The sequence below is a fragment of the Colletotrichum scovillei genome (assembly GCF_011075155.1).
Source record: "Colletotrichum scovillei strain TJNH1 chromosome Unknown Contig00011, whole genome shotgun sequence".
Taxonomy (NCBI): Eukaryota; Fungi; Ascomycota; class Sordariomycetes; order Glomerellales; family Glomerellaceae; genus Colletotrichum; species Colletotrichum scovillei.
In genome coordinates this window covers 2,577,293-2,592,476 of record NW_023336269.1, presented here as the reverse complement: position 1 = coordinate 2,592,476, position 15,184 = coordinate 2,577,293, and the positions used below count along the sequence as shown (strand labels likewise).

Genomic DNA, 15,184 nt, shown 5'->3' with positions numbered 1-15,184 from the left:
GAGGCACGACATGTATCGGTCTGTGATGAACATTCCGGGGGACGCTGGCCCTGCCTTACCTTACCTTGGGCTACCTTCCCCACGTTCACCAGGTGTAAGGTAAGGTATGTAGGTATTTTGGTGTTAGTCGGCTGCCCATTGCTTTTCTCATGCACCGCAGCATCACTAGACCGGCGGCTGCCGCAGTCACGCCAAATGGTGTCTTTGGGGGCTGCATAAGCTTGATAAGGTTCCTGATAGGTCGCTGAGGTATCGGTAGTAATACGCCACATCAATTGGGCAATGGAGTGTTCACCGCGTCCTGACCGACATCTTCATCGCAGTAGGATGTGATGGGTTGGTTGGCCGATTTTGTTCCGTCTCATCAGTAGCATCATGATGTGCTGGGCCCCCGACAACACAGACCTTCCATGGAGAAGATCAGAAGAGCTACCTTATTCCCACTTGCTTTTAACTTCCGAGCCTCAGCTTTAACATCACGGATACTTGGGTAGGCTCGAGAAGTAAGCCAAGGTCTGCGACATTGTATAAACCGTTGTTGGGGTTGCGTTCTTGGGAACTCTTGCCCACTCACCGTGCGTCACACAAGTCACCCCGCATTGAATCGCAGCAGTGCGGATACCTTAGCTCGAGGCACCAGAAACAAACTGCTGCCCATCCAATGAATGATTCCTGTCGAGCTTCGCCTGCTGTCGACTGTCCACTGCTTTGAGGTTTCTCGCCAACCTTTTGCAATGCCGCAAGATGAGGTCATATCAGGTGGTTTTCTTCTTCCCCTGGCAGTGAGTTATCTATCTTTTCGGATTCTCTCTGTCCCATGGCACCCGGTTCAGAAACAGACCAGGGGGGGTGGCCCAGCATAAACCCAAACATGCTGACGGATGGGGGAACCGGACAGGGAAAATGGGGCTCAATAGCTCCAGAGCTCCATCGCGTCTTCACTGGTGTGTGCGGGTTGTCAGATCAGCCCCAATAAAAAAGTAGTCTGGCCTCTCTAGACCTCAACTCTCAGACCGTGGACCTTGGAACAATGCTGGATTTGTCTGGCACTTCTGGGGAGAACAGTGCCACATTTGTTGGCTCGGTACCTCCAGCGAGAGACTGGCGCATTCTGGGCAAGAAGATCAGGCAAATACCTGACAGCACCTCATGCGTAGGTACATCAACACATTACACTCTGTCCGCATATAGCAACCAGGCCATGCCACTCTCACTGCCCATGCCCCGGGCCCCATGTTCCATACCTCCCGTCTCCATCGCCATGTTAGAAGGTAGGTAGCAATTGGCAATCGCCAACCTCAGCAATCCATTGGGACTGACTGACTGCCTTTAAGTCCTTGCCTACCTAGGCACATTGCTACCTACCTACCCTGCAAAGCACAGCAAGTAGGCAGGTACTTTGTACAATGGATGGGAGAGCTGCTTCTGCTCCTGCTTCCCCTTCCCCTTTGTCCATCGGGTATGGTCGTCCGTTACATGCCATGCCCGAGGGGAAGTAGCTACCTTACTAGAGATGCTCCGTACCTACCTCACCTCGACTTACCCGTCTCTCTGTCTTCCTCTTAATAAGTGTCCCACCATCCCCCTCATCCTCTTCTTGACCTTTCGACCTCTCCTTCTACTTTACCCCTCCTCCCCCATCTTCCCCTCTCTTCTTCCAACTCGCAAGGCTCCCAGTGCACCTTGTAGGACTCCTCCCATCATACATTGGTAAGTAACCTCGCCTCTATCAAGCTTCGTTGGCACCGTAGAGCTATCGGTATCTCCTACATCGTCTCCGACGGCCCCTTTGCAGCCAACCTCACCTCGAGAACGCTATCGAACCTTCGGTTCTCCAGCAAAGCTCGTCCGCCAGCTTTGCCAACCTTTCAGCTGAGACGCTCTTCGTTGGCGTTGAGCTGAGTACGAATCCCGGCCGCGAGTGGTGTGGACTGAGCTTCAGGCACCGCCAAACACCCCGCTCTTCTCCCCACTAACATCCTGGGCCTGTCCTGTACGTCCCGTTCGCTCCGCCCGTCAAAACAGTCTGGACCTCCTCCTGATCCTCCGTCGCCTCCCCCTCGTTCCTCGCCCGTCACGTACGACCGAGTGGTGTTTCGATTTCCGCATCTTGTTCCTCGTATTCTCCGAGGAGGGGTTCTCTAGCATAGCTAACTGAACGTGTTTTGACAGTTCCCTAGACCAGTTCGAGGACTTGATCGAGCCAATTGGTTCCCCAGCTCATCACCACTTTATTCCATCGTACAACAGCTACTCAAAATGTCGGCAGCTACGGAAGAGCGTCTCCCTGTGCGGGAGCGTCGCCCCTCGACGAGCGCCCCCATTGTTGATATCCAGGGCTCTGTCGGCCCGGCCGGCATTTCGCGCCCCAAGCACAAGAGAACTTTCACCGGTTTCGGTGCTGGAGAGATCAAGAGCGTTGAGGGTGAGTTTGTCCTGTTTTCTCCATTCAATTGCATGACTTCCGGGGGAGGGGGGCAGACGCCATGTGCTCGCCAGCTTCCGAACGATGTGGGCGAGCGAGCTCTCGCGCAGCTCTCGTGGAGCTTGGAGGGGCAGCTACTCAGCCCGGGCCCAAGTACCCCGCACTGATCGTCGGGAGCTCCATCACGCCACACTAGGATCCAGTAGCTTCGTTTTCCCCTGCCACGCATCCTCACTTACACCAACACAACCAAATGCAATGCCAACATTGGACCACGAGCTAATGGCCTCTGAACAGCTTCCATCCCCGAGCCTCAGCGCGAGGCTTGGTCCAAAGCCCAAGGCGGCCCTTTCAAGACAAAGGATGAGTTCGAGAAGGAGGTCGTTCGCCACGTCGAGACCACTTTGGCTCGCAGCATGTTCAATTGCGACGAGACGGCGGCCTACTCCGCCGCCAGTTTGGCCTTCCGTGACCGTCTGGTCAAACAGTGGAACAAGACTCAGCAGCGCCAGACCACTGTGGACGGAAAGCGTGTCTACTACTTCTCTCTCGAGTTCCTTATGGGCCGTGCCCTCGACAATGCCATGTTGAACGTTGGTCTGAAGGACATTGCCAAGGGTGAGTTACAATGAAGCACCGAGTCATGTTTGGGTTGCGTCATGCTAATGTTGTGGTACAGCTGGTCTTGATGACCTTGGTTTCCGCATCGAGGACGTGATTGAGCAGGAGCATGACGCTGCTCTTGGAAACGGTGGCCTGGGTCGTTTGGCTGCTTGCTTCCTCGACAGTCTTGCATCTCTCAACTTCCCCGCCTGGGGCTATGGCTTGAGATACAGATACGGTATCTTCAAGCAGGAGATTATCGATGGCTACCAAGTTGAGGTGCCCGACTACTGGCTTGACTTCAACCCCTGGGAGTTCCCCCGTCACGATGTTACTGTCGATGTGAGTAGGCCAGAGGGAAATCGGTTTCGAACGAGTGCTGACAATCCTCAAGATCCAATTCTTCGGCCACGTTACGAAGTCAACAGACTCAAACGGCAAGACTATCGCCAGCTGGGAGGGTGGTGAGACGGTCACCGCCGTGGCATACGACGTCCCCATCCCGGGATACGCTACCCCTTCGACCAACAACTTGCGTTTGTGGTCCAGCAAGGCTGCCAGCGGAGAGTTCGATTTCCAAAAGTTCAACAATGGTGAGTACGAGAGCTCAGTGGCCGACCAGCAGCGCGCCGAGACGATTAGCGCGGTTCTGTATCCCAACGACAACCTTGAACGTGGAAAGGAGCTTCGTCTGAAGCAGCAGTACTTCTGGTGTGCTGCCTCTCTTTACGACATCGTCCGTCGCTTCAAGAAGTCCAAGCGCCCCTGGAGAGAGTTCCCCGACCAGGTCGCCATTCAGCTGAACGACACTCACCCTACTTTGGCGATTGTTGAGCTTCAGCGCATCCTGATTGATCTGGAGAAGCTTGAGTGGGATGAGGCATGGAACATTGTCACTGCCACCTTTGGCTACACCAACCACACAGTCTTGCCCGAGGCTCTGGAGAAGTGGCCCGTCGGTTTGGTCCAGCACTTGCTCCCTCGACACTTGCAGATTATCTACGACATCAACCTGTTCTTCCTTCAGAGCGTCGAGAAGATGTTCCCCAACGACCGCGAAATCCTCAGCAGGGTCTCGATCATAGAAGAGTCGCAGCCCAAGATGGTGCGCATGGCGTACCTGGCAATTGTCGGTTCTCACAAGGTCAACGGTGTAGCTGAGCTGCACTCTGATCTCATCAAGACCACCATTTTCAAGGATTTTGTCAACATCTACGGCCCTGACAAGTTCACCAACGTCACCAACGGCATTACCCCGAGACGTTGGTTGCACCAGGCCAACCCTCGCCTGTCTGATCTCATTGCGTCCAAGACTGGTGGCAACTACGACTTCCTGAAGGATCTGACAAAGTTGAACCAGCTTGAGCTCAGCGTCAACGACAAGGAGTTCCGCAAGGAATGGGCCGAGATCAAGTACGCCAACAAGGTCCGCCTCGCTAAGTACATCAAGACCACAACAGGCGTCAGCGTCAACCCTGCGGCGCTCTTTGACGTCCAAGTCAAGCGTATCCACGAGTACAAGCGTCAGCAGCTCAACATCTTTGGTGTCATCCACCGCTACCTCACCCTCAAGGCCATGTCGCCGGAGGACCGGAAGAAGGTTGCTCCCCGTGTTTCCATCTTTGGAGGAAAGGCGGCACCTGGCTACTGGATGGCCAAGCAAATCATTCACTTGGTCAACAGTGTTGGTTCAGTAGTCAACAATGACGAGGAAATCGGCGACCTGCTCAAGGTCATCTACCTGGAGGACTACAATGTCAGCAAGGCAGAGATGATCATTCCCGCGTCTGACCTGAGCGAGCACATCTCCACTGCCGGTACCGAGTAAGTGAACCACCGTCGTCAACGCCCGCAGCGTCCCGGCTAACGTGTTATGCAGGGCATCTGGTACGAGTAACATGAAGTTTGTTCTCAATGGCGGCTTGATTATCGGCACGTGCGACGGCGCCAACGTAAGTGAACCCGAGGGGATGGAACTGGCTGGACGATCGTTTCTAACACTAGCCTAGATTGAGATCACCCGTGAGATTGGCGAGAACAACATTTTCCTCTTTGGCAACCTTGCCGAGGATGTGGAAGATCTCCGCCACGCGCACAACTACGGAACCCACTCGATTGATGAGAACCTTGCAAAGGTCTTCTCTGCCATTGACAGTGGCAGATTCGGCTCCGTGTCTGACTTCCACGCGCTAGTCTCGGCCGTCCGTGACCACGGAGACTACTACTTGGTATCGGACGACTTCAACAGCTACATTGAGACGCATCACCTTGTCGATGAGGCGTACAAGAACCAAGAGGAGTGGATCACAAAGTCCATTACCAGTGTAGCTCGTATGGGCTTCTTCAGCAGTGATCGCTGCATCAACGAGTATGCCGAGGAGATCTGGAATGTCGAGCCTCTCAAGGTCGAGGACTAGGTAGACTAGACTATAGCGCTACAAAGACAAGACCCAGACGGCGTAAAGTGACCTAGACGGGGGATGGCTGGTCAGGCGTGTACGGAACCGAGCACCTATTGCACTATTGCACTCGAAACTCTCGAAGAAGGCGGGGCCTATAAGGAACGAACAGTGCTATATAATATCTTTCTTTTGTATAGTTTATGAGAATGCCCCAAGACTGGTGTCCGCAACGATTGAAACCATGCACACAGTAATGTATCGACTGGGTGTGAAGTGACCGCGCGTGTTATCTTACTATTTCCAGATGACTCAGCAATTGGTTGTTGTTTTTTGGAACGGCCTCGAACGGCGACCATTGTTGGAAACGGAGCAGGGTGACAAGGGCAATTGCAACGTGAACGTTTCGACAAGGGAAGTGGAAACAATGGGGCGCCAATTGAGCTTCACTGACGTCATTATGCGGCAATGTGGACGTCGCCCACAGTGACCAAGGGGAAAGAGGAAAAGGACGACAGGCCAGGATCTCTCTTCTTCTCCATACACGGTATTCCTCCAAGGAGTAGATTTTTCCTTGGGACGGATCGATTCCGGGTACTACTTCCAAGCTTCCGGCAAAAGGACGCGCGACTCCGCGTCCGCGAGAAAAGGGCGGTCAAGGATCATACCTAGAAGGAGGGAGGGGGGGGGGGGGGAGGGATGTAGAGAGTCAACTTTTCTTCCTTCCCAGACACTCATCGCTGATCAGCAGAGAAAAAGTGTTCTGGAACTTTGGAAGGGCTTCCCGTGCCCAGTCCAGGCCCGAAATAATTGTGCAGAGTCTTCTGGACTTGCTCGGTTCGGCACCCCGCGGGCAGATCAGCAGGCGAGTAGGCAGTGTGCGTGCTAGTTTCCTTGCGTGCTTGCATGCCTTTGCGAAACAATGGAAACAAGTTTAAAGAAGACATTTTGGCTGCGTGTTGCTTATGCGTGTATTCGAGAAAAAAAAAAGGTGTGTGCATTTGGGTTGGCCGACCGCCTGCCGGCCGGCGTACGTCTCCGTTTGGGGGCGTAAGACAGCACCGATCCGTTACGGCATGTCGGCAGCGAGTGGGATTGGTCCGGGGGACAACCTCCGGGGGAAGAAGGTCAGGTTTATATTGGGTTGAATGCTGTCGTCATCTTTGCAACTGTGGGAAAAGTCGAGACCCTGCTTTTCCTTTCCTGCTACTTTTTTTTTGTGGTGTAATACCAAGGGACCAACTCAAAACCAGCCCTGCTGGAGCCTGGGAGAGCAAAGACTGGAGGAGAGGTGCATAATGACATCAGAGGAACGACAGGAACGAATGCTGGCCCTGGTTAGGTCCCTGATTCCGGCCTTCCCCCCTTTATCCATCTGTCAAAACGGTACGAACCAGCCGGCATCGAAAAGACTTTTCACCTCGCCGAGTAAACCATGGTACGCCGAGTGCAGAGCCATGGCCTTCGGCAGAGCAGTACGCGTGCGGGATGTGATTTTGGCTTCATAGCCGCATTCTCATGTCGAGGAAATGATTCGTGCAAAGGAGTTATCTTATTAGTATGCGCTGATTCTGGTGTCGGAAGAGAATCGTCAGACGGCCACCTTGGGCATGTGGTTAATGGAGGAACCTCATGGCCTTTAGCGCTAGCTTCGCACCGGCCGGGAGCTTAGACAACATCGGCCGCTACGCCGGCTCCTGAGCTTGCCCTGGTGTTGAATGCTTCTCTAGATCACGGAACAGAAGCGTCGTTTGGAATAGTTTGACGAATCAGTGTGTTGACAGGTCCAAATAAACGGGATGATCTTCGATACACATGAATGAGTTCAGGGTCCAGAGGATGAAGGGTCCTTGGACCGTGTGCTTGTGTTCCCACCATTTCATCCTTTTCTGGTACACCTGCTGGCTGCATGAGGTAGGGCGAGAGTTGGAGGGTCTTTTTCGTACATTCTCCCGCCTCGCGCTGCACCACGCCGTTTTCTTCTTCTCTGCGGCTCAGATCAGCATCACCAAACGGATTACACACAGGTTGACCCCTGGAGGTTCCCGGCAGGAAGGGTCCAATTCGAGATCCATCGCAGCGAAGCCAGGGCACAATGAGCCAAAAGTTGTACGCATGTCACCCTCAGAGTTCCTGGGAAGCATCTGAGTCCCGGGTGGGATGGTGCTGCTTGTCATGATCTTACTCCATCATGACGGATCCGAAAGGTAATTATTGACTCGAAGGTGTCCACTCTGCAACCACACAAGCAAACCAATGTCGCCGCTATGCATCGTCGTACCTGAGCTGGCCGAGAATGGTAGCCGAATATTGTAAATCCACGTGTCGCGTCTGGTGAGTGCACGCTGTGGGCGATGAATTGCGAATGTGGTTCCGTTATCTCAATCGCCGAGGCAGTCTGGAGATCGAGAGCATGACTTGGTACAAGCATGTCAAAACCGGTTCTTGTCGAGCATCCCAGATTGTCATTGTTAATTCCGTCCCAATGGTGGTGAATCGAGATCTGGTACCACAATCAACTCGAAAAGGGCTTAGACTCATTTGTTGTTTTTCAGCGTCTCGTGAGCTGGGAGGTCCTGTTTGTATCGAGGAATATAAAGAGCATTAGTTATGCAGAGAGGTGTTACCCGTTCCCGTGCCGCAGAAGGGCTTGATGGGATCCATACCGTATTCTCTCCCTCGGGGCCCAATCAATGCGGCCGGACGTTTGTCCAGCTACAGCAGGTAATGCGCTGAATTGGGCATGTTCAGGCCAGTCTAGAACATGCGGCTACTGTAGTCGGGGAAGCCCCGTGACGGGAATTTTGGGCTACCGCAGTTGCTTTGCGGCGGTCACACGGATTCTATACCGCTGGGGAGGATAAGGAGGGGCGTATTATGTGCGCTGGGTGAGCTGTGCGACGGACCGTTTTCTCGATTCTCGATCTTCGCCTGCGAAGTCGATGTTGGGTGAGGGAGGAGACTGGGAGGGACTGGGACTATGGATCGAATAGCGTTATTGCCGGGGTGGTCTCTGGCTCCCTGCAAGACGGTGCGAAAGGTACGGCAAACGTGTTAGTGCTTGGGGAAGTCGTCGACGTTTCGGGGCACTAGAAACTCGGACAGTGAGCGGCTAGTATCCGATTGCACGCTAAGCTGACAGGATGGACTCGATGGGGAGAGCAGGGGCGGCTGTACTTGTGGTCTCTGGAGTTTGGATTAGCGGGACGGATCACAGACACACCCCCTCCCCAGCCCGCCAACGCGACACGACACAGGAAGGTTCCCATACCTACCCCAGCACCATCTCGATGCGATCTCAAAATGACGTCAGAGGTTGGGGGTGCTTTTTGTGGTGGTTTTGACACCTAGCCCCTCTGATGCGCCTGGCACCTGGGTACCGTACGGAGTAGTGCAGTGGGAGGGAGAGCTTTCGGATGGATGCGTTCGCCGCGATGTAGCCTGGGCTCCTCTATATGCATCCCGATATCAGATACGAATACATAGCTTGTCGGAACAGACCGCTAAGGAATCCACTGTCGAGGCTGGTCAAGGGAGGATGATGCTAGAGGTATGCGGGATGAATGATTATACCAGATTGCACATGTGCGCGCATGCACAAGCGGCGGAGGCATCGCGTTGCGGATGGCAAATCTGATCTGGCATGGGAATTGGTTGCGCACCTGAGGATTATGCTCCTGCGACAGAGTTCGAGCCTCCGTGAGAAGGAGGTATGGTGTCTTGAATCCATGATGCTGGTAATTCGACAGTTGCATCGACCGGTGGTGCAAGGTGCTTGGTCGTGCTTGGTGCAAGGGCATGATTGATGGGGAACGGGGGAGGAGAACACTGTAACTGAGGTAGGGGTGTCAGTAGAAAAATGGAAGAGAAGTTGGGGGCTAATTGGAACCGTTTTGAGGTTCACCGTATCTTGAGGCTGGGAGGCTCGTTGTCTGATGGCAAAATCCCCTGTGGTGTTTGGGTGAAGAGAGGAGCAAAACGGCAATTGCGCGATTTGGACGGGAAACGGCAAAAGTGCCTTTGAGAAAAACATGGCATTTTGGCAAGACAGGTGGGCAATCTCCCGTTGGCGTGCCTTCTGACTGCTCATGGGTGTCCTATGCTCCCGCAAGGGGCGCGGGAAGGTGAGGGTAAAGATTGGACCGTCGGGGAAGGAACCACGAACTACCTTAGTAGCTGCCAGTTGTGTTATCGCAGCCGCAGTGGCAACTTCAAGGCAGGCACGGCGGGCAGGCCAAGACCATCATCGTCGATCTGTTATTGCTGGACGTTCCCAGATATTCCACGATTGCACATCCGTACCTCAAGGTGGTACACTAAAACTCCATGCTGATACTTCACTATTGCTGGACGTTCCCAGATATTCCACGATTGCACATCCGTACCTCAAGGTGGTACACTAAAACTCCATGCTGATACTTCACCGTTGCCTTCCCTGCCGCGGGTTCACCGACCAGTTGTCCAACGAACGTTGTGATTTGCTGTCTCGCAACTGCCCTGCCGCTAGGATAAAACAAGCCAGACCATGCCGTCCGGTCTTGGGATTGAAAAGTTATGTGACCTGCGACCGGCTGGAGCGGTGCCTTGTCTAAATTCATCATTATCAGAAAACAGAGCTACCTAGGAACGTCTTCTCCTGTCCATGTTGCCTGTTCTGAGTTGCGCGTTGAACAAGATCTTGTTTTCCACGGCACGGTATTGTGGAAGGAAAGATTCCCAAGCTCGGCCCGTGGTGAGCTGAAAGTGAAATTGGCGGTGCCGCTGATGCTCAGGCCATTCCATGAAGCTCCTTTTGTGACAGGTCAGCCTTTGGTTGTCTCTCGGTCATTTTTGAGATATCTCGCAGCAATACTCCCGTCGTCTCATGTTATTACCAGCCGCTCTCAAAACAGCAATCCACAAAGACCGAGGCTCGCGGCAAGAGACAATATACGCAACCTCACACAATCATAGGTTCAGCCTCATCTTGACTTGTTTCTCCTCGAACCTACGAGATCGGATCGGAAAGCAAGTCTCTCTGCTTCTGGAGTATGAACTCACGAGTCATCCCGGACATTATGCTCCTCTCCGTCGTTGTTGCCGTTGCCGTCGTCTCATCTCAGTCTTGGTCAACTCCTTTTTACTTGGTCACCTGTGACTTGTTGGTTAGTCTGGTAATTGTGCACATTTCAGTACCTTACCTTAGTACCTGGCATAGTTGCCGTCCCCATCTAAACTGCCCTTCTGTCCAGTTAGACCTTCTGTAGTCTGTACACATACATATGTAGCCTGCTTATTACCTGACCTTGCCCGGGCCTTCCCATCCACTGTGCCCGTCTTGTACATGGAAGGCACCGTTACCGCCTGCAAGTTCTCGGTTCAACAGAGAAACACCCCTCCCCGCCAGTAACATTCATCCGTAACCCGCCTGCCTTGATACATTATTGGACAGGAAAACAGGGCCGGGGGTAGAGCAAGATACAGATACCCCTGTCTTGTCTTCACTCCGACGCTTACCGTGCAAGCTCTTCCGTCTTTCACGCTGCATTCAATGTCACTTCCAGAGCTACCTAGCCATTGACTCTCCGTCTTCTGGCCGTATTGTGCACACCCCTCTCCCCTATGTCTTTCCTACGCCAAATACCCATTCTCTTCCACTCACTCAATCGCGCCTTGGAGGAATTATTGAAAAGTACTTTCCCCCTTCAAGTATTGCTCCTGTGTACTGCTTAACTCTTCCCTTCCTCGCATTTCTATCCCGAGTCGATTCTGAGTATATATCTGTCTCTTACCCCCAAAGCTCACTTCCACATCCAAAGGTATTTCGAGAAGCAACACCAGAGCCACTTCCTGAAAGTCTCATACGCGTCCTTGCCTCCATCTATCGACAGGTGTTGTTGTGCATCCACCCTCCAGCGGCACCCTCAGCTTCACCGCAGCAGCGAACGAGAGACGAGAACGACGACCTGATCGACACTGGTGCGGATTTGCTACCTGCATTCCCCACGTGCGCCCGCCACTCTTGCGCCCATCACCACGGCCACCATTTGGTTTGAGCTCTCGCGCCCGGACTTGATCCCGAAGAGACTCAGGGAAAAAAAAGAGAGAGAGAAAGCGAACCGCTTTGGATAGACCAAAAGAAGAGGGAAATACTGCAAAAGATACAAAAAGATCATCGCCGAGAACTTCAACTCTGTAAGTGAGGAAGCCTCGTTACAGCATGCATGTCATTGCCCGGGGAATATTTTGAACATCCCCTACTGTTTCTCGTCATCATACTTCCCCCTTGCACCGAAAGTTCCCCCGTTCTTGTACTACAATGCTACCGCCTGCGCCGTCTACGGCATGGTTAATTGTGGAATTGGACGCCCTTTGCACCCAAAGTCGACAGCAACAGAAGGGCAAAAAACGGAATATGCATAGGCAAAGAAACGGCGAATGAAGAAGGAGGAGGAACAGAACATGGGCGGCCAGGATGGGGAGAAAAACCAGATTCTTGTCCCGCTATTGCTGTCGCCCCCTAGCTGCATTCGCTACCATTTACAGTACTCTGTGCTGCGTACTGCTTGCTTCCTTGCAAGAAAAGAAGTCTCGCTAATGCCGTTGCCACATTGTTCAGGTTGCTCCGGATCCCATACCACGTAAGGTATCCCAGAAAAGGCCCAGAAGCAGAAGCAAAAGGAGAAGGAGACGCAGCAGCAGGTACCTGAAGGCAATCCAGTCGTACGTACGAAGTACCCCAACGACAGCGGAGGACAAAACGGAGAAAGAGACGTGCGCTCACTCGCTGCCCACGCTTCCACCTACCCCGCTGCCCTTTTTGCAACTCACACGCCCTCACGCCCACACATCCCACGCCCACCGTCCCACGTCCCACGTCCCATACGGCCACAGTCCACCGTCTACCGTCTACGACCAGCCAGCGGGCGACCTTCTCCTCCCAGCCCAAGAATCCACGTCCCAGAACCAGGCCTAAGACCAGGACCGCCCCGCCGAACAGCCACCCCTCCAGCGCGCAACAAATCCTTGAGCTCGCTCCCCCGCCGTCGCTGCATCTCTTTCAAATCCAGCCGACTCCCACTCTCTTGTTGCCTTTCCATACACGCGCCAGACCAGACGGAAAGCTGCCCATCGCACACCTCACATACTGCAAAACCTCTCCTTCGAATTCCCTCACCTCGTCCAAATTCGAGCTGATCATCGAGCCTGTCTCTCGCTCATCACAGCAGAACCGTCAGCAGAAGCATAATTTGACCCGTCGATCTCCCGGCTGTCGTCTTTTTACTCCACCACCCCTCATCACTCTTTAATCCTCCCCGCCGCACGACGACCAATTTCCATCCTCCTCCCCGATCGGTCTCCCTCTCTCTCTTCCTCCCCCCTCCAGCCGCTCAATCCGAAAACCCAATCCTCTTCGATCAGGTAGATCGACCATCACACGAAAATGGCCGAATTCGTTAGAGCACAAATTTTCGGTACTACCTTTGAGATCACCTCGAGGTACTCGGACTTGCAACCCGTTGGTATGGGAGCCTTCGGTCTCGTTTGGTTAGTCTGAGAAAATACCATCCATCGCAACGAGCGCTCGTTGCGACCATCTATCCGTGCTGGCTGACACGTCTTCTTCCCTTGCAGCTCCGCTCGTGACCAACTTACCAACCAGAATGTTGCCGTCAAGAAGATTATGAAGCCCTTCAGCACTCCCGTTCTCGCCAAGCGAACATACCGTGAGCTGAAGCTGCTCAAGCACTTGAGACATGAGAACGTACGTTTGAGCCCGCTTTTGCCTGCCTCTCTTCATAATCAGCCTAGTCGACGTGCGCTGATATCCACCTAGGTCATCTCTCTTAGCGATATCTTCATTTCTCCTCTCGAGGATATCTACTTCGTCACAGAGCTTCTCGGCACCGACTTGCACAGACTGCTCACCTCCAGACCTCTCGAAAAGCAGTTCATTCAGTATTTCCTTTACCAGATCATGGTAAGCCCCGCCCCCTCACCGGAATCTTCTCCGACACCCGAATTGACATGATTTACAGCGCGGCCTGAAATACGTCCACTCTGCTGGTGTAGTCCACCGTGATTTGAAGCCCAGCAACATTCTCGTCAACGAGAACTGCGACTTGAAGATTTGCGACTTCGGTCTCGCCCGTATTCAAGACCCCCAGATGACTGGCTACGTCTCGACGAGATATTACCGCGCTCCCGAGATCATGCTCACATGGCAAAAGTACGACGTTGAGGTCGACATCTGGAGTGCGGGATGCATTTTCGCCGAGATGTTGGAGGGCAAGCCTCTGTTCCCCGGCAAGGACCACGTCAACCAGTTCTCCATTATCACCGAGCTCCTCGGTACTCCTCCCGACGATGTCATCAACGGCATTGCCAGTGAAAACGTGAGTTGATGCAGAGCCGAAGCGATGATTACTTTGCCTACTGACACGGACCCAGACCCTCCGATTCGTCAAGTCCCTGCCCAAGCGCGAAAGGCAACCCTTGAAGAACAAGTTCAAGAACGCTGACCCCTCCGCAATTGATCTCTTGGAGAGAATGCTGGTCTTTGATCCCAAGAAGCGGATAACGGCGACTGAGGCGCTCTCGCACGACTACCTTGCTCCCTACCACGACCCCTCTGACGAGCCTGTCGCCGAGGAGAAGTTCGATTGGAGTTTCAACGATGCTGATTTACCCGTAGACACGTGGAAGATCATGATGTAAGCCACTATCATTTGAAGTTTCCATGAAGTACTTGCTAACAAAGTACTCTTTGCAGGTACTCCGAGATACTCGACTACCACAACGTGGATGCGTCTGCGCAACAGATGGAAGAGCAGTTTAACGCACAATAGATGAGGGAGTTCAGGGGCGGAGCGAGGATAAATAGGAGAAGGGGGGCTATGATACCACGCAAAACCAGAACGGCACGTGTTTCCAGTACATTCGCACGCAATCATGGTGTTCGGAAGAGGGGATCGGTTATTGTAACGTTGACAATGCAAAGGGCCAACAGTATACGCGATATAAAGGAATGGCATGCATCTTGGAGGTGTTTTTCTCTTTTTCATCATCTTGTTCCAACAAATGTTTCCTTTTCCTGGGTCTCCAGGTTCTGTTAGAATAAAGTCCGCGGCATAGGGCATAGCGACAAGCTGACAATGGGCTTCGAGGCCCCGATTACGAGGACTTGCTTTACCAATCAGGATGACGGCCGCTCTCCGGGACGCTTGAATATGGGATGCCCTTTGCAAACTGGAGGTATGGATGAATTTCGGGCGTAATAGCAGAAAATGCCTCGGCAGATCGCAACTGAAGAGAACGAAAAGAAAGAAAAAAATCATAAGAAATCCTTCAGAGGATAGCCAGGGCTTGTGATACCTCTACCTAACGACAACCAAAGCGACCCAAACGAATGATGATCCCAAGAGGGTACCACTGATACCTACCTTACCTGGAGACGATTGTGGCTTGAGGTGTGGTTGAGTCCTAGGTACGTACAGACAACCGCCCCGGGATGTGTGGCTTACCATTTTGCCTCAGCCACATGATACAAGAGTGTGGCTGCCATTTTGCCACAATTCGCTGCAGTTAGGATGGTCACACGGAGCGGAACTCTATCTCGAAAAGTTTCACTGTGACATTTGTGCTGACTGCAAGGAAAATCATTTCATGATAGTCAGAAGAAGGAGACATAGGTAAGTGACACCTAAGGTGAGATTCAAGGGGCGGGCGGGCGGCACACTCCGCGCGGTGAGAAGGTGGTGGGGGATGGTGATTTGAC

General features: G+C 53.2%; 2 protein-coding genes across 2 annotated transcripts; both read left to right on the top strand.

Moving 5' to 3' along the window:
• Positions 1 to 1,027: 1,027 nt before the first annotated feature.
• HER10_EVM0005965 (glycogen phosphorylase) lies at positions 1,028 to 6,096 on the top strand. The gene is made up of 6 exons (XM_035482998.1): positions 1,028 to 2,425; positions 2,723 to 3,043; positions 3,105 to 3,370; positions 3,423 to 4,852; positions 4,908 to 4,980; positions 5,038 to 6,096. Exons 1-6 carry the CDS (start codon positions 2,260 to 2,262, stop codon positions 5,443 to 5,445), a joined length of 2,664 nt encoding a protein of 887 aa, XP_035326884.1. The 5' UTR covers positions 1,028 to 2,259; the 3' UTR covers positions 5,446 to 6,096.
• Positions 6,097 to 11,108: 5,012 nt separating this feature from the next.
• HER10_EVM0001069 (uncharacterized protein) lies at positions 11,109 to 14,723 on the top strand. Its single transcript, XM_035470830.1, has 6 exons — positions 11,109 to 12,954; positions 13,042 to 13,171; positions 13,244 to 13,387; positions 13,446 to 13,802; positions 13,858 to 14,120; positions 14,180 to 14,723. Exons 1-6 carry the CDS (start codon positions 12,851 to 12,853, stop codon positions 14,253 to 14,255), a joined length of 1,074 nt encoding a protein of 357 aa, XP_035326521.1. The 5' UTR covers positions 11,109 to 12,850; the 3' UTR covers positions 14,256 to 14,723.
• Positions 14,724 to 15,184: the final 461 nt, after the last annotated feature.

Bases quoted from the DNA above. Each gene is read 5' to 3' on its own strand.
- HER10_EVM0001069 (XM_035470830.1), top strand. From the start codon at position 12,851: ATGGCCGAATTCGTTAGAGCACAAATTTTCGGTACTACCTTTGAGATC. The intron at 12,955-13,041 runs GTTAGTCTGAGA...CTTCCCTTGCAG, and splicing joins GGAGCCTTCGGTCTCGTTTG to CTCCGCTCGTGACCAACTTA. The intron at 13,172-13,243 runs GTACGTTTGAGC...ATATCCACCTAG, and splicing joins AGCACTTGAGACATGAGAAC to GTCATCTCTCTTAGCGATAT.
- HER10_EVM0005965 (XM_035482998.1), top strand. From the start codon at position 2,260: ATGTCGGCAGCTACGGAAGAGCGTCTCCCTGTGCGGGAGCGTCGCCCC. The intron at 3,371-3,422 runs GTGAGTAGGCCA...ACAATCCTCAAG, and splicing joins GTCACGATGTTACTGTCGAT to ATCCAATTCTTCGGCCACGT. The intron at 4,853-4,907 runs GTAAGTGAACCA...CGTGTTATGCAG, and splicing joins ATCTCCACTGCCGGTACCGA to GGCATCTGGTACGAGTAACA.